The sequence below is a fragment of the Anastrepha obliqua genome, chromosome 3, assembly GCF_027943255.1.
Source record: "Anastrepha obliqua isolate idAnaObli1 chromosome 3, idAnaObli1_1.0, whole genome shotgun sequence".
Lineage (NCBI taxonomy): Eukaryota > Metazoa > Arthropoda > Insecta > Diptera > Tephritidae > Anastrepha > Anastrepha obliqua.
In genome coordinates, this window is record NC_072894.1 from 73,598,040 (window position 1) to 73,624,188 (window position 26,149).

Sequence of the window (26,149 nt, forward strand, 5' to 3'; positions counted from 1 at the left end):
GTCCATGCGGCTGTCAGTCCAGAATGAAAAAGTCGGATTAATTGTTTCTTTTCTACTTTGCCAATACTTTTCTTTGACAATCAAACATACAAAACATTGTTGCTGCTCTAGTGCTGCCACCTTTAATGAATGAGCCTTGAAAAAATGTTGCTGGCATGTTGCGCGGTTGTTTTCACGGCGTGAACTGAGCACTTCTTTGGTGCCAGATACATATGAAATTTCGCGGTAATGCAATTTGTATAGATTTTATCAGACATTTCACGTAAAACGTGAATTTAATATTATGCTTAACCGCAGAATTGTATGAAACCTTGTATCACTTAACTTTGAAACTTTTCTTTTAACAATTTAGGATCTTCTCCCTCCTCCTCGATCCCTTACATTTTAGCCTATACCTTCCGTACACATACATACAAACCTCCCTTGAGTTTAGAGTTTTCTTTTAAGTTTTATTTTTTAATGTTTATTCTTTTTATAAACTTAAGACTTAAAATTATAAATATTTGTGTTTTATTTCCAGTTTCACAAAAAAGTCCAAACATTTGACGCCTTCTTCCGTTTTTTTTTGCTTTTTTTTTTATAAGGATAAGATTGTTTTCATGTGTTGTTGTCGATGTTGTGGTTCTTCTTCTCCAGGAAGGCATTACGCACGCAGGGAATTTACAGGCAGCAAGGGCAGCTTCTCAATTAGTATTCTTTCAAAATGCCAGGACCTGTCATTGCCGCACCACCCATTTTCACTTAACACACTCTAAACTACACAACATCTGTTTGACTACAAATGAACTTTCCGACACACATACTAAACTAGTGAGTCGAAATAACGCTACATTGCTATTGTAGCAATTTACATGCTCTTTTCGATCTTGATGAGTTCAGTGATGCCATCGTACATCTCTTTGACGGCCTGGTATTCAGTGAGACCCATGCGGCGCTTGTTGGAGATATCATAGATACCACCTTCGGCTTCAGTGTGTTCACCACGAGTACCGCGCACTTGCAAGTTATATTTGCCAGCAACTTCCTCCAATTTGGCAAGGTTGGCGGCCAATTTTGGCAGCTTAATGTGCACGGAGGCACGGATGGTGGTACCCAAATTGGTGGGGCAGAAGGTCAAGAAGCCCAAACGGTCATCGTGACTGAAAGGAATACGCTTCTCAATTTCATTTACAGCGTTTGTCAAACGACGGAACACTTCACCCAAATCACCACCCATTTGCATGGAGATGATGCGCAAGTGATCTTCCTCATTGCACCACACCAGGAAAGTCTTGTTGTCGTTATGGTAGATACCACGTCCAGATGGCCAGTAACGGCAAGCGTTGGCAGCTTGCAAGAAGCGATCTCCCTCCTTGAACAAGAAATGATCATCTATCAATTGTTGCTGAACGGATTTCTCCATGCCAGTCAATGGGTAGAATTTGCCCTTCAATTCGCCTTCCAATCCAGACAAAGTGCTTGAAACTTTAGCTTCCATTTCCTTGTACTGGGCTTCGGTGAGACATGGGTTGAAAGGATAACCTTCCAAGGAACGACCGCAACGTACACGGGTGGAAATGACGAATTCATTGTTGGGGTCCAAGTTTCCGAAAGTGCTTACATCACCAAAGTCCTTTGGTGGATGCTTATCGGTCTTCTTGAAACCACCATGGTAGTCCTCAATGATGGGGTCGAACAGATCAGAGAAGACAGTATAAGCTTCAGCATCAGGAGCGTAGATACCGACACCGGAATCATGATTGGCCAAACCAGATTGGATGACATCCAGCAAAGACGAACCGAAAGTTGGAGTCTTCTTGTTCTTCAAGTTGTCGAAAACTTCTTTAGTCAAGTACTTCTTCAACAATGACTTGGAGTCAGAGGCAGCCAACTTGGCGTAACCCTCTTCCAATTTAGCAATAACAGCGGCGTCAACCATGATGTTTAATTTTCTGAAAGAAATAAAATAGAAAAATAAATATTATCATCTTTAAACGAATCTAGCCAAATTAAAATATACACATATGGACTTAGGTATGTATGTATGTAAATTACTTGCACCAGTCCGTATAGCAGGCATGTGCCGGATGCTGCTCTACACGCACCGTACGGAATAATAAAGGACGAAATTTGCTAAGACAGCGCATTTGATCAGCTTCTGTATGAGATTTAATTAATGCTACTATTAAAATCAAATATTTTATTTGAAGCATTTGATGTAAAAACGATTTCAAAAATATCAAAAGCTGCTTTCAAGAACTTAGAAATTTACGTAATAATTTCAAAGTGAGAACTTGTTGGAGTAGAGTACAAGTGGTGCAGATGTGAATACACAAAATGTGAGACCGGCTTTTGTCCTGCCTCAAACCAATTTAATGACGTGAATACTTGTTGTCACGCATGCGGTCCAAAATAAGGGCGGTTAAGAGGAAAATACGATGTGTATCTATTTTCTCTCCTATTATTTTAAGTAACCCCAATTCAAAACGAACTTTCGCGTGCACATGTACATGACAGTTCTGGAATTCACACTGTCTCTACCCATTTTTTTCGAAATTATTAAGGCAGTAAAGTGACTCATTTCACTGTTGCATCCGACAATTCTAATAAGCAATTCAATAGAGGCCTTTTAGCGGGCGTTGTTTCCGCGCCGACACTTCACATGTGAGCGAATGTATGTATGTATGTACACAACCACACTTGCAAGCAAAGCAAGAGGGATGGCAGGGGAGACTTTAAATTTTAGAATACAATAGACTTATGAAGCAATCATTTCAGATTTCAATTTAGTTCAAAAATTGACAAATTAACATATGTACATGCACATGCACATACATATGTAAGTGTGTAAATTCGAAACTCGAACTTGTGCACAAAAATTATGTAAAAACCGCATATAGCCGCCAACCACACATGAGCATGTGCACATAAAAAACAAATATTTATAAAATAAATGCATGTATTTTCATTGTTCACTTCGCCAAAATCACTCGCCGAGTCTATATTTGCCAATACGAAATATGATACACACCCTTCGTTGTTGATCGCGTCGCCATTCGCATTGGCCGAAGGCCCTTCAGTTGTGATAGTTGTACCATCCTCTATATTTTCGGTGGTCCCCACCTTGTCTGCGATAGCCGCATCGCCGTCTACCACTGCATCCTTCTTATCTTTCGAAGCACAACCACCCATATCGCAGACTTTATTTTATTTGATTTTTTTCTTCTTTGTACAATAGTGGGATTTTTCGTATTGTTTTTTGTTTTTGATGCGCAGAGTTCAATAGAATAGCCTACAGTTATTGGGTGTTTTTCTGGCCCAATATTTGTTGCGAGTTTATCTTAATGTTTAAATCACACAGTGCATAAAAGGTCCACAAAAAAACAACAAAAATGGGCTCAACTCAATGTCACTGAAAAGCGGCGTTTGATTATACTCTTAATTATATGTATGTAGCAGATGCCAGTATGTTACATTAATTGTGAGTTTTAGCTTTTATTTTATGTATGTATATATGTATGTATGTATATTTTGTACATAAAAATTTGTTAGAGAATTCGTTTTCTTAACTATTGCTTAAGTTTGCATACTGACGAAGCGTAAAACAATTTCTGCACAGAAAATAGGCGTAACCCCTTATTAAAATGTACACAACTTTAATGTTTTTTGCATTTGTCGTTGTCGATTGATGTATGTGGGTAGCTATTAGGTGATTTTACACTGCTCTTTTGTTCTTGTCCTGTCGACTGTAGTTGGTTGTTGGTTATATGATGGTGGGTTAGTTTTAGAGTTTAATTGAAGTTAAATGTTTTTGATTTCGTTGCTTAATGGCAAAAGGACGTCTGACTTCGAGATATGTCACTTAGGTCTATTCAATATTTCTTGTAAAATTTCTAAAAATTTTCCACAATGTTTTTTGTGCGTTTCTGTTGTTGTATGTGTGTAATGAACTTTGAGCGTGCCAACATGCCCGCCGTACTCAGCAGAATTATAATTTTTTATTTTCTCGTTATTTTTCTATTATACCCGCACTACAATTCGGTTTTTCTTCTTTTTTGTTGCAAACTACTTACAAAACGCATTAAATATTTAAATACGTTTCTTGAAATATATTTTGGTAAAACTATTTTATAAAAAAACAACTACACATTTGCACCCACATTACAATAAGTAACAGACGCTTAATGGAAAATTCGTTTATTTGTGGCCGCCGCGCCCAAAAGTATACTTCAGTTATTACTGCGTACAGCTATGAATTTGGTAATTTGATTTGGTCGCTTTGCAAGCGGACGCTGAAGAAGCTGACTAAAGTGATTTGCCGACAACAAACGAACGCAATCGGAAATTCTAAAGGAACTAAATTTGAGATCCTGGAATCAGCTACGCAAAGGTGGATTTTTTAACAAACGGACCGCTATCCTGAGGCCTGCCTACTGCTGCTGCCGTCGGATGAAGACAGCAGCGCACAGTATGTAAGCCATTTGACTAAGGGCTGAAAAAAGAGCGATACACCGCAAATGGAGAGAACACCTAAATGCGTACACATGTACATGTACGTGTGTGCATATATTTTATTTATTCCCGGGGATGAAGGACAATGGCATCAGTGGTTAATTGTCAATATTTTAGCACTGAATGCAAGAAAACTATTTAGTGACTGAAATATGCATACGCACATTCACACACATGTACATATATTATCATGATCAACAAATATTTCAAAATAAACTCCATTTTCTTGCCGACGACTTTTGAGAATGTTGTCTATTGTTAGGCGCTTGCGCGAACCAACAACGATTGAAACAAATACATGTATGTATACGCTCACTCTTGTGTATCTTGCTCACCATCTGATTTCAATATTATTTGTGGTTTGCCGAAATGTTTACACATACATATGAATAGTTGTATAACTCATGTCTGGCTTATGAATTGACCAATTACCTTTTGATTTTAAACTGTAATAAAAATTAAGGGCCGGAATTCGATAATCTAATCAGATGTCGTTAAAAACAATCCAACGTAAAAAAATATGTATACAATATTTAACACTACTTTCCTTGTAAAGAGTTGGTGAACAAATACATAGAAATTGATTGTGGGTACAAACATATGCATTAAATATAATATGTACATATGCAAGTATGTAGATATGGTATGCATAAGTAAAGTACATACTGCACGTTTGTCTTTCGCAAATGCCCATAGAAGCAAAGTAAAATTCTAGAAAATAATACTTTTTACGAACGAAATTAAAATTCATATTAGTCCTGATTTTTGTTCATCGTGAAAAAACGAGACCGTAAAACTCGATGTGGGTAACTTAAATGTTTGGGGATAATTTTCTTGTAATGGAGTTGGAACCTTAGTGAGAATAAATGGCAATATTTGCAAGTTTGCTTATCTTGATATTCCCAAAAATGCAATGGAGCCATATTCCTAAGGAGTCTATACCACTAAGCTGCATGACAACGACCGTAAACATACAGAAAAAGGGGGTGAAAAATTAGATTTTCAATGAAACTTCAGAGAAATTTCATTTACAAAGCCGCGGCCCTAACCGTATTGAAAATCCATGGAACGATATTAAGTTTAAGGTTGGGCAAAAAAATAAATTAAAAATGTCAACAAACTAAGGCAAGGAGTGTAGGAAGCCTGGAACCCTATTCCATTGGAGAAATGCCAAACGTTAAAACAAAGTTTATTTCGCAGGTGGTAAAGCAGTTTTGTTTGATACTCAACAAAATACTAATCAGGTAAGTATTTAATTTGTGGAGGGAGAAATTCATTCTTTTTGCGCTCGATCTTCAGCTCCTGGGCGTTACTATGACTACTAACGGTCAACTTCGATTATTTCATTGATTTTATCGACATTTTCGGCGACGCTTCTGCCTGTGCGAGGTGCATCTTTAACATCAGAACTGCGACGAAACCAAAATTGCATATAATTAGCTGTTACAGTATCGGCACTATAAACACCATTCAGTTTCAGAATAATAAATGAAAAACTGTTAAATGTAAGGAATTTTCTCTTTGTTGACTCTAAATTCATATGAATGCTACATATTATTCATCTTTTAAAGCTTTAAAGCCTTGAGCACCCTTTAGAGTAGTCATTCTTCATAAATGTTTGAGAATGCCGCTGGAGTGACAGTACTTGGCGGATATAAGTCCGGGTGGTTCGGTAAAGTAGAGCCAACTGTCGTGGGAATGCAGTGTTCATATTTTGGGATGCTCGCATTACTGCGCGTGCACTGAAGCTATCAGTGTATCTGCTGAACTCTTCTGCAACTGCGTGACTTAAACTACTCTGATTTCTACCAGTAGCTTGTTTATTTAAATACCTCCACGATATATTTATTTATTCGTTTTGAAAAAAATATTATATAAGTTTATTCATTATAAACTATTAAATATAGTTTATTTTACAATTTCACACAAATGTGTGCGTGATTGTTTACAATTTGAATGTGATTTTGACACTTTTTCTTCCCTTCCCATGACGTGACAGTGTGCGATCTCGTGCTTATTAGGCTTTACTATAGGATTTACATTACATGAGGATTTATGGTACTATACGCCGATTAACAGATAATACGTTTGGAAAAAAAAATTTGGTAAAGTCATTTCAACATTGCAGCGTTAGAAAATGAAAGTAAATGAAGTAAGTAAAGAACTTTGGTAATTTGGCAGAATATATTCTACTAATAGTTAAAGCAATATGATTTAATGAAACTTGTTAGATATACCTGTTATCAACGCTAATAAAAATGAACTGCTGATAAGGTATGGAAATTATTAAGTAGGTTCATATGCACGTACATATGTATATCTGCTTATGCATAATTATTACTTGTACCTAATTAATACCCAACGTTTTGTTTGTCGGAAAATTTATAAACTGATAGCACTCGTAGTAATGAATGAAGTGGTGCTCGCTTGCAGTAACTGACATATAATATTTGCGCACTTGTAGACGTGCAGTTTCAGGCAAGATCACATGTATGCAATTAAGGAATACATGCAAGTATTCTCTGTCACAGTATGGGTGATACATAACATACAGAAGAGAGTGAAATAGATTTATCCGAGTATGTCGAAATATGCCAATCAGGACAACTTTAGCACTTCTCTCTTTAGTTAAAACTATTTTGGGGACAAGAAAGCTTACACGAAAAGATATATATAATTGGCACGTACATCCTTTTTGGGTGTTTGGCCGGGCTCCTCCTCCTGTTTGTGGCGTGTGTCTTGGATGTTGTTCCACAAATGGAGGGACCTACTGTTTCAAGCCGACTCCGAGCGGCAGATATTTTTATTCTTTATTTCTTTTTCATGGCAGAAATACACTCGGAGGTTTGGAAAGATACACGCTTAAACAACGCATTGAAGTTATTAAAATTTAGCCGAAAGTGTTGAAGAAAACCCATGTTTGTCCATTTCTCGTCGTTCTTTGGAATAAGGAATTCCACAAACGTTATTACACCGTATTTTGCATAAAGATTTGGGTCTTAAGGCTTATAAAGTCCAGTTAACACAAGAACCCAAGGCGGCCGATCACCAACAAAGTCGTGTCTTTGCTGATTGGGTCGTTGAAATGCATGAAAATGATCCGGAATTCCATTGAAAAATCATCTTGAGTGATGAGGTCTCGGTGGCTTCGTCAACAAACAAAATTGTCGGATCTGGGGCTAAGAAAATCCAAGAGTTATTGTTGAAACGCCTCTCTATCCTCAACGTGTGACTGTTTGCTGTGGTTTATGGTCCGGCGGAGTCATTGGACCTTTCTTTGTTTTTTTTTTTTTCAAACTCATAAATAAATACTTATATGCATGTATGTATCTACATTTGCCTAATTGAAATACCTATGACAAGTAAATAACCGGATAGCGCGTAATATATCATTGAACTTAATTTAAGAATGGACACAGGGGATGTATGTAAATCAAAGCATAAGACCATGATAGTGTACCACTACAGTGACAGGACCTAGTGAACTGCAGGAACAACAACAACCATTGCGTCCAATCATCGCCTATTACTGACAAAAAGCTTCAGAAGGTTCAACTCTTACTGAACCAGAATCAGCCCTCAATGAACAAACATACAGATGTATGTCCGTCATGTGAAATACATCCTATTCAAGTGCACTCTTAAAAATATTAATTTGACATCCCTCTGGACCAACACCATCGAAACAACATGTTTCTTGGGCCTACCATTGATGGGGTGAAATGCTACAACAACGTTATAAGTAAGTTATAAAACTATGAACAGGGATCTCAGAATGCAGTTTCTTTTATTTTACCTTTAGGTGTCGTATCATGTATTGCGCTGGCTCTCTCTTACAATAAATGAAATTTTCCAGTCCAAGAAAAGCTACCCTTCTACCTCAAAAAATGGTTTGCAAGTGTGGTGGCGAGCATAGAGTAATCGCACTGCACAGTGGTGAAAAGAGTAAAATTTAAAGATCAAATGTGTCAACAACAAAAAATTAAGACTGTTGTTCTCCACTTTGATGTGTATAGGTATAAAATTATTTATATTTGTATAATAAAATAAGAAACGTTGATTCTGTACCAAACTTCCATTAACATTAACCAATGCAACAAAATTTGACACAAACATGGGACAAAACGGTAAAAACGAAACTTCCTGGTCTGCCCTATGTTATCAAGTATGGTTTATAAATAGCGGCTAATTTATAAAATGTATATATAATGTCCACAAGTTAATTCAACTATTGATTTGAATAATTTTGCTGCAATCTTGAAGCGCTTATCTTCACTATATCCAAAGATATGGTAAGTGCCCCACCGAAACGTCATACCAAAAACTACTGTCCGCGAAGGGATTGAAATCGATCCAAAGCAGTTGAAAAATAGGACCGTGAAACTTAAAAGGGTAGCTGCATGAAAAAGTGGTCGATATGTATGTAGCTACTCGACATGGTGGATGGAAACAAAACGTTTGAAGTAATTTTTATTATATAAAAATTTCAAGGAATAAAAATAATAAAAAATCGCAGATAAAAGAAAACGAATCGAATTTTAAAAGAAATAAAGACAGTCATCCTTTGGCCGTGAGAATTACTGGCATATCTTGATTATAGATGATGAATGATAATATGTAAATTAACGATAAATTTTAAAATATATTAGCTTTCATAAAATTTTATGAAAAAAAAAACAAATTAAAAAGCAAATTTATGTGATTCTTTTATGGACTTTTAAAGATATACATATGTATGTGTATACAACTTTATTACTTATAAATGGCTATAATTATACGACAATACTCATTTCACGTGCACCTGCTATTATGTCACAGCACAATAATAAATTATCTGCGTCATTACTGACAAAATGCCATTTTGTAGCAAATACAATATATATACACATAGTAGAAAAAATCTGCGTTCACCTGTGCAAATATTCTTTCTCCTCCCCCATGCTTTACCGTAGGTACCAGATTTTACTTTCCAAGTGCCGTTCCGTTTTTCCTCCAAATAATTTTACGACCTTTTATCCCGAAAATGCAAAACTTGCTCTCATCTGAAAAAATCACACTATTCCAAAACACAGGTGGCTTGTTTACGTATTCCTTGGCGAAAGCCATCCGCTTAAGTCGATTTACTCGCGATATGAAGGGTTTTTTTCGGGCCACTCTGCCGTGAAATCCGATTCTTTTGAGAATTTTTCTTACTGTATCTGGATGTACTTTCTTTTGGTATTTTACTTCTATGTCTTTTGAAATTTGGCTTGCTGTTACTCGTGAATTAGACTTCTCAAGACTAGTTATGTTGCGTTCTTCTCTTTCCGTCTGTTTTTTTGGACGCCCAGAACGAGGCTTAGACTCCAAACAATTCGTTTGCTTGAAGTGGTTTATCACTCTTTGGACCGAGGAGTATTGCCTCCCAACAATTTTCGCGATTTCACGATAGCTCTTCCTATTTTGCCAAAAACTTACAATGATTTTTCTTTCACCAATATATATTTCTTTTCGCCTTTGGTCCATAGTAACAAAAAATGCATTTCTAATATCAATTTTTCCCTCTTTAGATTTGTTCTTAACCGCGTCAACTACATGAATGATTTAAAATTAAATTTAACGTAATTGCCATGCAAATAATCGTCACTATTCGAAATGAACGCACACTTTTTCTGCTCAGCCTATTTAATAACTGTACTACAATCCCGTTATCTGAACACGACGCAGCTCAAACTCCAAAAAAGTTTGTTCATACCCTCTACGAATAATTTTCTTTGAAATAAGTGAAAAGAAATAACTGAGAGTTTTAAGATAAACACGTTAAATTATTTTAATACTTTATAACAGTGGGTGAACGCAGACTTTTTCTACCATGTGTATATATAAAACATAAAGAAAATACGTATTGTTTTTATTTCTTAATTATAGAGGCAAACATTGTAAATTGTGCGGTTCATAGCACTGCATGGAATACGAATATTCACCACAGATTTTCGTGTAGAATATTAAAAAAAAAAATCAAAGTAGTCTAAATAAATAACTTATATAGTTTAAACATAATAATAGAAAATTAGTTAGGAAACAAAACAAAAAAAAATATTCAACTACTACCGATTAACCACTACAAAATTATATTGAAGCTTCACTGTTTCCCATGTTTTAAAATTCCCATGACTAGACATACATACATACATATGTACATACATTGGCGCCCTAAACTGGGACATGTAATATCGAAGATATTCAACACAAATTGAAATAAGTAGCAAGGGTTAACTAGCTGACTGGCAGTGGGTGCCATTTCGCCATGTAATATTTAACATATGCGACATACTAATATGTACTCTAATAACAAGTGTATGTACATAAATATTTAATAGATTTCAATAGTTCGCGAAAATCGCAATAAATAGTAACTCTTGCAAACTTGAGCCATGCCATGGCACTGCTTCTGCTGGTCTAATTTTCGTATTTATAAGATATGACATGCATTATTACGTGTCTATGTAAGTATGTACATATGCTGCGAAACCGTTATAACAAATAAACACTTAATATGAACTCCTTGGCACCGCAGAATTAGCCCACAAATAAATTATACATTTTTTAAGTACATATACATATAAGTAAGATCGTATGTATCAAGCACTAAATAAGTTAACGACAAATTGCAATACCCGTCGTTGCTACCCGGTCGAGTTACTAACTACAACTGTTGATAGAAAGGTGCTGCCTCCAATTCCAAATGGCAAAGATTTAACCATTAAGCTCAATCGTAAAAGTTATCATTGTAGATATGAGTTTTTGCTTGACATCGGAATAACCAACCGTCACATTTGTTGTTTAATTCTTGATAAGTTTATTTTAAGTGCACTTACACTAATGCATGACTTGATATTGTGTATGTTCATACACATATGTACATACATACATTTGTAATCTCGTGCGGAATCACGATCCTAGTAACGAATATGAAAGGTACTGAATCAAATTGCTTGCAAAAATCGAATTGTATTGTGAATGATTTAAGTGAAATTATCGAGTGGATCAATTTGTCGGTACTCAATAGTTTATTATCACCTGCTTTCCAACTTCACTCTTTATTTTGAAACTAGAGATCACATAGAAATATAGTTGATAACTTCAAATCAATCGATATCTTGATAACAGGGAGAATAAAAAATATGTATACATACACATGTACACATAGATTGTACGATTATATGTATATTATACATATTACGTCTATTTCTCACATAAAACTGCTTCAACTTTATAGAAGGAAAGAAATTTAAGAGGCACATTTTTGCTACATTCGTTGTAGCGGATAATTGAAATTTTTTGAAATGTATCTTATGATTTACTTATGACGTTTGCTTTCGAAGTTGTGGAAAGTCTTGCGAAGCAAATTATTCAAATGCGCAGTCACCAAATTGTTGTCATAAGTAAAAAATAATTATAGCTAAAAAAAGTTACCTCATGTTACCGAATGCACATTCGTCTCAAATATAATCTACAAGATGATAATTATCAAGTTACTTGTCCATACTTCCTTGCATACCTATATATGCACATACATATGTACAGATGAATATATCTATGTACTTATTTTACTTACTAACGTACTTCACGATTAAACGAAAAAAGCGGATGTTGCTAATTTAAAAATGTCTGCAGCAGCAATAAAACTTGCCATTATCCCATATAAAATTCTTAATTTATAAGTAGGGGCTTAATGCACGTAGATACATACATATATATATATATGTACATCAAATCGTTACATATACATATTTATATGAACATTATTATACATATATGTAGCTAGAGAGCATGAAGGAGTTAAGATAGAGGCATTACATTTATTTTATATTGATTAATATTATATTCACATATGTACATCTACATACGTAAATTCATTTATACTGGCATGCACATTTGTATGCATAGTAACGCCGTTCACTGTTTGAGTAACTCCTTCGCGTATGCTCAACATCCTTCCTACATACATATACATACATATTAAACAGTGAGAACAACTGCATTTGAATTCATGCTTTAAAACCAAGTATTTGGAAAGTATCAGAATTAAGCACGTTCTCTCATATCAGATGTTCTCCTAAATTGAAGCAATGCTGAAAATATCCCGTGGATTCTCGATTCAGGTACTAGATTTTTCTTAATGCACACACAACCTTAATAAATACTCTTAATTAATAATACCTTAGATTTAACCAACATCAAAAAACGGCCTACTGTTAAAATTAACATTGCTGTTAAAATAAGCTTCCAGCGCGTCATAACCCGTGGCGAAAGCTTTCCTTGCGTGCTTTTAACTAAATATCAACTAGGTCAACATTGCATAACAAAGGTAGGGTTATGTATAAACTATTTACAAAAAAAAACTATATACTATACACAACACACGCCTTTCATTTCCATCAATTGCCGGTTTGCACAATTTTATGTACATACGTATTTGCAAAAGTTGTATGTTAGTTGTTATCCCCCTGATGTATTTACTTATATAATGCATACATATGTACGTAGGTACAGCCTCTATTACTACTCGCGTTAAACTTTTGATTACACAACCATTAACTATTACGACGATTCATTCCTCTTGTTAGTATGATAGGATTTGATTTGGCTTTTTTATTTATACACCCATTGCAACTAAAAAATGTAAATACTTTTACGTAGCAAATAACTTGTGTGGGTTGGTTGAACGTTTTAATTGTGCTTAACAAAGGTGCTCTTACAAAATCGTAGTGCCGAACCCAAGTGCTATTGCCTATGTACCAATGCACAAAAATAGATCTAAAGATCGTTTAGTCCAGACGTTTTGAATTTTATTTAAGAACAATTAATTAGTGAACATTTTCCTTGAGCAAACAAATTTAATTAAAAATAATTAAAGAAATTTAAATTGAGGGGAAAATTATAATTACAATCACAGAAAAATCACTAATTAAAATAAAAGTAATAATAATTTTTTCATTATTCGGCGACGAAAAATTGCAACTGCAATAAAATATTCTTGAGCCAAAAACAAATCAGTTAAGCATTATTTTTGTTACAAAATAAAAATCAGAAAATAAGCCCGTATTGAGCTTTTTTCGTTTTATTTTTTTAATAATTTCCCAAATACTATACGATTCAATTTTTCTTTCTATAAAGTACTAAAGAGCTTTTACATTCTTAAATCCCATACTTTTTTTTAATGTCTATGCATTAAAATCTGCAAGGACACATTTATGGAAATCTGTTTTATTTTTTAACCATAAATCTGGCGATAGTTGCGCAAAGCAGGTATTTTCGAATTCACTCATGCAAACAATGCTACGGTATTGCCCAGTACTGTATATACGTATACTTTATTGTATGTATTACATATACATATACATATGTATGCAACTATGATATATCCAATGAGAGTATTAATGCTTTTGAGTTGCTCAGAGCATCAAATCGTTAAGCTAAATACACACCAGGCAACCGTTGCAGCAACACGGCCATGTTGAAGCAACCGTTGCCTCGTGTGTAGCTGTGTTGCCAATTGATTTTCGTGTTGCTGCAACCGTTGCCTGAAATATCAAATAAATTTGATTTTTGGGATAGGTTGCTGCAACCGTTGCTTCGTGTGTATCATTGTTTACTGCTTTTACTCGTTCAGTTCGTTGAACACAAGCAAAGAAGAAGGTTCGTGCGGAGTAAAATAAAGTGAAAAAGGAAAAAATGGCAATTGAAAATAATGAAAATTATGTTAATTTTATTAACGAATATAAAAATTTGAGAGAGCTGTAGGATATAAGTAGTGAAAAATATAAAAATAAAAATTTTAGAAAAAAAGCATACGAACAATTAAAAAATGAATACAATAAAATTGATAAAAATTTCAAGTCCGCAAAAGCGTTTCCTGTTGCAAGATACCGCAAAGTTATTGCCAGTCTAATTTCTGCTGATATTGCCTCTCTCATTATGGTATCTTGTTTCGTTAGTTTGGCCTTTACGAAGTCCAACAATTTTCTAAACAGGGCTTCGTCGATCCTCATGTAATTTTTATAGTCCGCTGGCTCATTTTCCTTCAGTTCTTTCAGCAGCCTCTCGTTCGAAAATTCGATTTTTTTAAAGGCCAATTTTTGGACCAGATTTTATTTCTCTTCTTTTGTTGCATATCTTCTTCCTCATTTTCGTACAAAAGTTCGTCAATTATAATAAGAGAAGTAATTTTACACATTTCGTCGATCATTTAAAAAATTTAATTTTACGTATCTTCCGCTTGTACCTTTCCTGCACCACAGTTATACACAATACTGAGATTGAAGCAACGGTCGCAACGTGTTTCTTAAACAAAGGCAACACGTTGCTGCAACCGTTGCTTCAACGGTTGCCTGGTGTGTATTTAGCTTTACATTAGAATGACCAGCCTCATTAATGAATTTTCACACACAAGCGGAGAATGGAGGGTAAAGTGGTGGCTAACCATTCAAAAAAACATCAATTGACTTAATTGGATAATTATCAAACTTTGTTTGTTTTTATTCGAATTTGAATACTTTTTAAAGCTTTCAAATTGCAACGTACAAAATGAAACTTTGTTACTCATGGAAGTATTCATGAAAATGAAATAGACGAACAAGAAACAAAAGCCGGCTGTTAATTGTATACCTACATACATACATATTTGCAAATGTATGTATAGAGACAAGTATAATATATATTGTACCCATTATTTGCGTTAACAAATACCCATATGTGTGCAATACACACACAATGTAGATATATTTACTTTGTATACATATGCAAGTATATACACCCCGCGAAATAGTTATTAAGGCAAACTAATAAACTTTTAAATTCTAGGGTAGCAATTGGCGTAGGGCACTCTCTTCTTAATGTCGGCATATAATGAGACATGTTTTTTCTTTTAGAAAAGTAAACACTAAAACTGTTCTACTGTTCATTTATTATGATTACTACGTATGTAACTTTGGGGAAGAAATAGTCGAGCCAGAATATATTTTCTCACAGGACCTAGTGTTTACTTGAACCCCATAGAAAACCTTTGGGGGCCTGTTTAACGATGCAAAGGAAATCAAATCGGCAATGCATGAAGAGTTGGGGAAAAGATGAAGAAGTATTAAGTTAAAATGGATACTATACGTCCTATTAAATTTAGTTTAACACATTATAGTTTTTACTCCCACTTATAATGGACTCCTTTAAAGTAGAAACTCTGCTAGAATGTATGCCTTTTTCAAGTCCAAACATATGGACAAAAACTCAGTTATAATGAACATAAAATTCTGTCCATTATAACTTGAGTTATAACCAACCAAATCAAGTTTTGAAGTTGGCAATGCAGCAAATAGTTTCTGTAGCAGAAATTATCTATAAAACACACAGAAATTTGGTACAACCTTGAATTCAGTTGAGGTGTTCCATCACTTTTCCAGTAAACTGTCATTCCTATTTTATATCAAGTGTTATTTCAAGGTTTACATTGAAAAAATATCGTACAATTGTAAAAAAAACGGGCATTTATAAGATATAAAAAATATACGACAATCAGTTGATGGAAATATTATAACCACAGAATAATAATATACTTGGACAATAATTTAGTTTAAGACTTAGAACTGCAGGAACTGTTTGAAAAATACTCAGAAGATGGAAATTTACAGCCGAAAGCAATAATAAATGCAATGAAATCTTTTAAAAAGTGGAAGCTGTATTTTCAGCAAATAAAGAATAGCTCGGAAACAAATGATTTACTTGACGAAGACAAAATCATTTTACAAAAGGAATATGCCCAAACAAAACTCATCGATTTTTTTTTAATTTTATATTTATGGTCCATTAATTACAAGTTTTTGTATGGCTTATGTACAGAGTGCAGTGCATAAGGTCTTTTGTTGCTAAGACATGGAGGATTACAATTTAACTCAAAAGATATTGCAAAACGCAAAAAACACGAAGAGCTTTCTGAGACTGCCCGATCTGCAAAGCTATCATTGCCGAGGATCCGTCAAAATCAATGAGGATCTTTACGAGGGAACTTACAAGTTTCTAAGGGTTTTATTCGTCGAGTTGTCCATGAAAAACTCCGGTATAAATGCTACGTTATGCACAGAAGACAGTTTAGACAGAAAACAGACAGTAAACACGAAACAGCGAGTTATCCAATCAAAACGTTTTCTAAACAAAAGTAAACACCCAAAAAACTTGAAGTGTCTGAGATGTTAGCGTTTTTTCGTTCGAAAAAAATTTTGACCAAAAAACCAACCGCAGAAATGGCAGGAGGCTATGTTCCAATCCTACAAAGTTTCTTGTTGTTATGCAGTTTCTAGCCACTGTTATGGTTTGAGGGCAAAGTAGTGAAACCATGGATTGATAGTGTACGCCATGAGGGACAATAAATCTACAGATAGAAGGAGAAGACTCTGCTCCTTTATACAAAGTGATGACGACTAAAGATTGGATGTCTGAAAATGTCTATGATTACATAACACCAAAGCTTATGCCCGCCTAACTCCTCAAGCCTTAAGCCACTGGATTACAAATACTGGACGCACCTTGTAACATATAAATTTTTTGGACTTCCATAATTTATATTTAGTTATAATGGACGTTTGATGACTAAACCTCTAATTGTTGCTTTCAAAATAATGAATAGAAATTGAGAGTGCGAAACGAGCCCATATAACATCCATTTCGTGTTTCACTAAAGGCATTTGTGCTTGTTATGCTGTTAAATGTATAAGCGAAAAAGTGTTGGGCTACCCTAATGTAATATATATGTACGCATATACATACTGGTTTGAAAAATACAAGTATGCTGTATTAATGCCTTGTTCAATTCATCTTAGTTTTTTGCAGCTCTTCCATTTGTGCATTTAAAGCTATAACTGAAAGAAGAGCAAATTTTCTTATACTCCTTTTTTTATTCCTTATGTTCAAGAAAGGTTGGAAAACTATCACCTTATCTTGACTGTAATATTTTCGGCATGATTCGATACAAAAGAAGATTATTTTAAAAATATGTTGCAATTGAAATCTAATAAAGTTCATTGTCCCAATCAAGATCAAATTTTTCAGTTCCGAAATATTGGAACGATGAACAGACCTGACAATAGACCATTTCTTTGGCGACACTAATTATGGAAGACGTTTTTACTACACATACATACATAAATAAAAAAAAAACTGTCGAAAAAAGTTAGACATGTGAGCAAATATGTAAATCACCATCACATTACGCAAAGAGAATAAGACCGCTTTAACATGAATCAAGTAATTATTTTCTCTAATTAATCCCATAATTGGTGGTTTTTTTTGAGTAGGTAGTTTAAAAGTAACTAAGAAACAGTTAAAATTTGAAATGCCGAAATGGAGAAATTTAGATAAGGAAAAATAAAAACAGCTTTGCTAGTTACGGACTGTTAGGTATAAAACGCCCACATCAAACAGCAGTTATTTATTTATGTAAATGCATTTGTACCAAGTCTAATCTATATAAGCGATATCAGTAGAATAGCCGTTTTTTCTGGTGATTTGGTGGCTGACCCGAAAATTGCAAAAATACGTATCTTGTTTTTGCACTACTTGATTTATACCTACTATATATGTATATCAGATATATATGTACATATAATAGTGTCTCGCTATTTATTTAGATAGTTGCCGAATAAAAAGAAATTAAGTGGTACATATGTGCGCAGATATACGCCCAAACACACGTACATACCTCGTAATATATTAGATAAATTGTTAAATATATACTGAAATATATAATATTTAGGAACACTTCTTGTATAATACGCTCGCATATTTAACAATATTTAATTATTCAGTCATATGCAATATTCAAGTCACTGGCGCAACTTGTGAGTAATTCGCCTACGTGACTGCTGGGAAGTAATTTACGGCAAGTACACAAATAAAAATTTAACAATCATTTTTGGAGTCATAATACTTTCACAGTGAACTTTAAGCAAAGCGGCATTTCAACACACTTCACATTGTAGCTTTCGTCCGACAAAAGATGTAGGAAAATAGCACTCATGCAAACGTTTCAGTTTGAAAGCAATGGATATTAAAAAAAATCACCAATGCCGGTAACCGGTTTTGAAAAATAATAATAAAAACATAAAAGAATTGAACGCGCTGACTCACACCCTTATGACGATATTTCGGAAGATTTTTAAAGTTTCCAACCACTTTGATCATCGAATAAATATGTATTTCCATATTATAATGTAAAAATATAAAGAAAACTGTGTTGCGTAACTAAACGGTAGGAAAATTTTCACTTTTCCGAAATACACGACCACTCACTGCTACTATTCATCTTTGTACATAATATAACAATCAAATTACTTGGATTTTATTTCATATTTTCACAAATTTTACGATTTGAGAAAAACGCTCACCTTTATCAACCGTAGTATCCAACGACCAACTTAACAATGATCAAAAATATTTTGCTGTCCTCAACTGTAGCACTTCTTCACCTTTTTATTCATTTCGTTTTTGTTCAATTCAAAACGCGCAGCAAGCGCAATTTCCCACAATACCACTCCTGCCTCTTCGTACGTCGACGTCATCCATCATTCCCGTGTTACCACAAGATTTCCAAGAACAACAATTGCCACCGGCAAACACTCACAGAGAACGTTGACGTCAACGTCAGCACTCGTTTGCTTTTAAACTGCCGGAACGGCGGGAAATGGAACGGTTTCACTCACAAATTTTTAAGGCTTCGGCTCATATATAACGGTGCAGCAAAGAGAATTTAAATACATATTTATACATACACATATCAATAAGCACACACGAGAGCCGCGACAGCGTGAGACGCCAATGATCAACTGGCTATACATACCATATATTTATGGAAGTGTGTGTGATATATGTAAATGTGCTGCAACTACAGTTGGGGGCTCGTACGCCAAAAGGGTTATTTGGCATGAGTGGTTATAAATACCCATACGTATTTATATAAGTACATAAATATGTACATAAATATGTATTAGGAGAGGAAGTTCGTCAATTACATATTTATGCCGCCACTGAAGCCAAATGCCCTGTGCGTGACCACCAATCGGTTGGTCCCGCGTTCGATGCTCCCAGTTTACACGAAATACCACAGGATTCAAAGTTTTTTTTTAATAGCGGGGTCCCCTGGCATTCAATAGAAAATCTCTGTGGGCATTTCTTTTTTCAGGCAGAATAAAATTGTAGGGCCACACATTGGTAGAGCAACAACAAGATGCACTAGGCAAAAATGGCAAAGCTATGCAAAAATTTATATGCCACTTTTATATACCTACATACATACATATGTATGTACATAGAAGTTTAACTTGCAGTGTTTTAGATCCCAACAAACAAAATTTTCATCCCTAAATGATAGCTACATATTTAAACAAAGGAGTACATTAGCCGAATGGGTTGGTGCGTGATTACCATTCGGAATTCACAGAGAGGTCGTTGGTTCGAATCTCGGAGAAAGCAAAATTAATAAAAACATTTTTCTAATAGCGGTCGCCCCTCGGCAGGCAATGGCAAACCTCCGAGTGTATTTCTGCCATGAAAAAGCTCCTCATAAAAATATCTGCCGTTCGGAGTCGGCTTGAAACTGTAGGTCCCTCCATTTGTGGAACAACATCAAGACGCACACCACAAATAGGAGGAGGAGCTCGGCCAAACTCCTAACAGAAGTGAACGCGCCAATTATTTATTTTTTATTTTAGTACATTAAAAAATGAAAACACTCTCTCTATGTGAGCTTAAGGTTAATTTACAGAAAAAGTCATTGTGGAAAAATTTAAGATCGGAGCCGAATTGAGTGATTAATGGCAATCGAAGGCGCCTTACTATTCGTTACTTCTCTACACGCTAAGTTTGAACTTAGCTCGCTTGACAAAAAATTGTCATGTGTAAGCATCAACAAAGTTATTGAGCAAGATTCTTCGCTATCAAGTCCCTTATAAAACTGGTATAACCCACTATTTGACAGCTCTTTTACAGCGCTACCAAGATATGTTTATTTATACCATTTGCTTCATCTATTTGCCACTTGCTAACGCTTGGGGTTATCGTGCTTACATTAATTTAATAGGCCTTAATCAAATTTAATTAATACTTAAGTGTTTAAAACAATGTGTATCATATCATATTATTTATGTAATAGCATTAAACATTCTCGTAGAACCGACTGTTAATAGCTGGATCGCCGATACAGGATAAAATATGCAGTAATAGAATGTGAGCTCTCAAAATATGTGTTTTGTGAATTAACAAAATACCAAATATCAAATAACTCGCTAATATTGAAATGCAAGGTGAAGTCCAAAATAAACAAGGCTGAGCTAAAATAGAAAAGGCAGGAGTTTTATTCTGATAACTTTGAGTTTATTTACTCAAAAGTCCCTTCTGACCCCGATACACAGTTTTGCGCGATCTAAAAGCTTTTCGAAACAGTGTTTCAGGTCATTGACCGGAAGGTCTTTCAGGACGTCGGTACAAGCCTTTTGGATGACCTCTACGGACGCAAAACGTTTTTATTTCATGGCCAATTGCAATTTTCTGAATAGGTACAAGTCACAGGGAGCCAAATCAGGTGAATACGGTGATTGATGGTTAAAATGCGATTTCTAGTCAAAAAATCAGTCATAATAGTGGAAAGAGTGGATCGATGAGATGGTGCATTATCTCGCAATAAGCGCACTTTGACGTTTAGTTTCAGGATCATGCTGGAAACACCACATTTCATCACCAATTACAATGTTTTAAAGGAAGTTATCGTCTTTTCTCGCCTCTTTCGAATGTTCAATTCTGAGCAATTTTTGGTTCTCAGTTAACTTGTGCGGAATGAAACGTGCACAGACCTTTCGTAATCGCAAATGATCAGTTAAAATGCGACAAATCGATATTTTGGAGGTATTCAACTTGTATTCCATGAATTTCAACCATGATTTCGGTTTATTTTTTATAAATTTACGAACAATTTCGATGGAGTTTTCGGTGATTACTGATTTTGGGCGGACTGTATATTGCCCTTTATGTCCTCACAACCGTCTCTGAAACGTGTAAACCACTTATGAACTCCGTCACAAGACAGACTATAAACTTTTTCATCAATTCAAATGTTTCGGTAAACGTTTTACCGATTCTAAACAACATTTGATATTAGCTCTTTGTTCGAAACTTATTTTTGTACCAATGACACAAACACACTGACGCATTGGGCGCAATAACCTCGCTTCCTCGCTCGTCAACTAGTGATGTAACTTCCAACGCACTAACTCATTAACTCATAATTTTTATGATTTTATTATTTTGGAATTCACCTTGTATAGTAAAACTATTCTTTTGGTACTGATTTTTCGACACCGCATTGTGAATAATGAAACGTTTTGGCTTTGTGGGATGTACTCTTATGTATTCACGCCCGTATGCTTAAGCACACTTATGTATGTATATGTGTGCATAAGTGCAGCATGTGCATGCGTTGATCCTACACACTACACCCACACCGAAATTTTTGTCTTCAGTTGCTTGTGCAGGTTAGTTCTGTGGCAGGAATAGATGTTTGTATGTATGTATTTATATAGATATGTATATACATATACTTATGTATGCGCATTGTTATATATGTATATACATATGTGGGACATTAAAGCTTTTCATGTCGCTCATTGAAAGTATGTGCGTGTATATGTTTGTGCATATACATATACGCAAAAATGAAAGCACATCTCCCGGTGAATTCCTATTCTCTTTCACTGCGAATTCATTAATATCTACATTGTATATAAAATACATATATATAAATACATATATATGTATTCATGTGATATATTTATGTGCATTTTTAATGCAGCTCATGTTCTGCTTTGTATGTATGTATGTATGTATGTTTGTATGCATATACACAACTGTTAAAATTTCCAGAGGCCGAGCAGCTGTTTAAATCGTAAATAATCAGTATTGCAATATAATATTTATTAAAGTTTATTACTAACTGTAGTTTTTACAATTATTTATATAATATTAATATTTAAGCATTTTTGCTTAATAAAATATACATATGTATGTATGTGTAGATTAATAATAAGAAAGCGGCATATAAACCTTGACCGTCTAGTGAATAAATTTTATAACAAGTTCTTTCCCTGATCTAAGAAAATAATTCCTAGAAAATATACATACATACATATGTTTATAAGTAGACCTTATAAAACATGGTTCCTGTAAAATCTGTATACACTCTGACAATTATTACTGGATTTTTGTTGACTTGTGGGATACAATAAATAGCCGCTAATGGCAAAATTTTTACCGAATTTGTTGTGAGTTGGCAATTTTGTTGACGATGGACTGCGCAAATAGTAGAAAATTGATCGTGGACACCCAGTGTAGGGAGTGCAATTAAAAACCAAATATGCAGGTACTTTAAGAGCGGCTGCCGTAACCGAACGGGTTGGTGCGTGATTAACATTTGCAATCGTGCAGGTTCGAATCTCCGTGCATGAAACGACAAATGATAGAAAAAGATTCCAACTATTTTAATCCTTCAACAATATATTTAGCAATAATAAAACGCAAAAAAATTGTCTATGATTCTATGACATTTCGAAGTATCCTTACTTTTGTGCAAGTGGGTGAAAAAGCAGAATTGAACTGCTGTCATTTTCAAAAAACGGTAACATAGTAAAACGTAAGTACTTTTTCACAAAAAAAAATATTTTCATGGAGTCGATATACTCATCTTACTCGACGGATAATCATTTTTCCGCTTTTCAACTGTTTTCTATACTTTACAACTAGTTACATTTTACCTAGTTTTTTTATAAAACTAGAGTAACAAAAAATACGTAAAAAAGAACACATAATCTAAAATTAAAATGAAATACATAAATCAATAAAAAATCAAACTGGGATGTCGGACAATTATCGGGCCAAAAAATGTTTGTAGTAGTAAAAGTCCTATAGTGCCATGAATTAACCAAACCGGTCGGAAGAATAATTATTCTTATAATTATTATAATATGTACAGAACGGTAAAAGGAATAGGTCGACATACTTTACCTTAAGATTTTAACGAAATTCAAAGAACGCATAATAATTAACGATGAGTCGTACGTCAGGTTAGGTTAGGTTGAAGCGGCTGTCCACTGTGGGACATATTCAGACTCATAGCCCATTGTGATGCCGCGTGGGAACTTGTCTTTATCTCTCCTAAAGAACTGGTTTTACTTTTAAAAAATTTTAGAAGGTCCTTGATTTCCACAGAACTAAGATCTTCCAATATATTAAAGGATTGTCTACCTAAAATGGTGAGTCTGCGTCTGGATAGAGCAGAAAAGTGGCACAAAAAGTGCGGCATCATCTCTTCCTCATCTAGACAATTTTTGTAAAAGTCATATGTTTGCAGACTCATCCTCTGGGCGTGCTTGTTGATTAGGCAATGCCCCGTTGTAACTGAACTGAACTCAGTGTGCTAAGACTGTGCTTATCTCGTTTTAGCAGAAATTCTGTACGTTTGAGAATCGGCCAGAGTCGGGCGATTCTGCAAGTGGTTTCATTACCCATTCTTTCATTCGTTGCTCTTAAAATTTCCTCAAAGATAAGCAGTTCACATGTTTGCAAGGGCACGCCTACACATATCATTGTCTATGTACTCATCGGCCAATTTATTGCCGAGTTCCGCTGGTTCATCGGCTCTGCAGTTATGCTCAATGTCACAATGGGAACCCATGTGATCTTTAGGTGAAATTACTTAGTCATCTCGTTAAGAGATATCGACACTTCTTGGCTACCTTGGAGGTTGTCGATTGCTTTTTGAGAGATTTTATCGCCACCCGACTATCAGTGAAAATGTAGATATCATCTCCAGGTACCCCGACACAATGTACCAGTGTCACGGCTTTCATTGTTGCCAGCAGTTCAGTCTGAAAGACCCCACAGAAGTCGGGAAGCCGAAAACTGAAGGCGATCCCTAGATCTTCGGAGTATACACCTCCGCCCTCACTGCCCTCGAGTTTTGAGCCATCTGCGTATACATGAGTGGACTCACCCTGACTTACCTCGTCCCGTTCCCAGTTCCCACTCTTCCCTCGAGGGTAAGAGGGTCGTACGTCAACATTGATTTAAATCAATTGTCGTGCCCACAGTTTTACATTTTACCTAAACTTGGCTATGCTCCCTAAGTATAGATACATATAAAATAGTTGATAAATTTTCGAGGAAAGTAATGATGCAGAAGGTAATTTGCAGTAGCGGCTTTAAAACATGACGTTACCCATTTATGCCAATGTGTGTCTGAAAAAAATATTTCTGCTATTCATTCGCCACCATCGCTCACAAATCAAGTTTTCGCCGGGTTTAGCCAGCATCTATTACTTAGGAGTGGTACCAACTATGACTACAACTATCGAGTGGTACCAAGCAAAAATGTCGACCTTACGCATCAAGAAGCATGGACAGATTTTTTTGCATAATGAAGAAAATGAATTTTTATTATTTTTACTTAAAAGTGCATTAAATAAATTTCTATTTAATTTATTTAACTTTTGCCATCGGACTTTTATCCACTCTGATAAGATAACATTTGTGCGTACAGATTCTGTGTGAATCATGCTTTCTACTATGTATAAGTTTATATATATTAGCAATGTTTTTCTTATTTAAAATAACAAAAAAGAAAAATGTTTTATTTACGCCGCTGTTAAGTTGGCCATATGTTGTTATCTAACATAAAGGAAATCGCAAATACATTTCTAACGCAAATGAGTATCTACATAATGATAGACAATTTTTTTAAATGAAAAAAATCTTGAACTTGAAAATTTTCCTTCCCATATAATGAGTACAAAATTATAATACCCTTGAACAAAATTATAATACCCTTGTGAAGAATTGCGCGCGTGTAAAAAATTATATTAAAAGACTTACGCTCACGTTTTTATTAACTTGGTAAATTATATATTATATATTCATATATGTACAAAATATGTATCAATTTCTATGTATGTACATACATAGATAATAGATATACCCTTGTGCTCAATAAATTAAGGCAGCAATATGTGCACTATTTTTGGCTATTTTTCCGTTGCTTATTTATTGCTTAAAGAAAAATGGATTCTGTGGATATTCGTTTAATTCATCAAAACTTCACTTTTTATTCAGAATTTTTAGAACATTTTTGGGTATGCACATTTATATGTAGCTTAATTATAGTAAAGTAAAGTGCAAGTTTGAAGTGGCTCAAAATTCTCGTTGTTTTTTGATAATTTTTCTTTGACGGTGGTCAATTGTGAGATGGTGTGCATGCCTTTTGCATGCCCCTTTTGCTTGAGCGTATTATCGGGGTTGCTATGCCAAATTAGAATTTTTCTGATAACATTAGAATCAATAGAATATCAACAAAAAAATAGTGAATAATACCTTTGGCTTGGAAAATTTACAGCAACAAATATTTTAAAGATATTTCTTAGCTATAATAATGATTTTTATTCCGAAATATCTGAATTTTTACGTAATTTTTTAAATAATTTTTTATCAACCATGTAACATAAAAGAGCGTTTTGGAATGAGGTGATCTCAGCTGCGGACATTTTTGGGGAGCCAGCTGAGAGTGTTTTTGCTTATGGATCTCTACAATGGC

At 34.7% G+C, this 26,149-nt stretch overlaps 1 protein-coding gene across 4 annotated transcripts in view; it reads right to left on the bottom strand.

Moving 5' to 3' along the window:
* Positions 1 to 428: 428 nt before the first annotated feature.
* Positions 429 to 26,149, bottom strand: part of LOC129241383 (arginine kinase 1) — a 79,488-nt gene continuing 53,767 nt past the window's right edge. The window contains exons 1-2 of one of the 4 annotated variants that reach the window (XM_054877670.1): positions 18,906 to 19,009; positions 429 to 1,931 (exon numbers count right to left, since the gene is read on the bottom strand). In XM_054877670.1, the coding sequence (XP_054733645.1) occupies positions 848 to 1,918 (1,071 nt within the window). In that variant the 5' untranslated portion in view covers positions 1,919 to 1,931; positions 18,906 to 19,009 and the 3' untranslated portion in view covers positions 429 to 847. Of the gene's footprint in view, positions 1,932 to 2,034; positions 2,059 to 3,010; positions 3,243 to 18,905; positions 19,010 to 26,149 lie in introns of those variants that run through there. The other 3 variants (XM_054877667.1, XM_054877668.1, XM_054877666.1) reach the window with 3 other exon arrangements.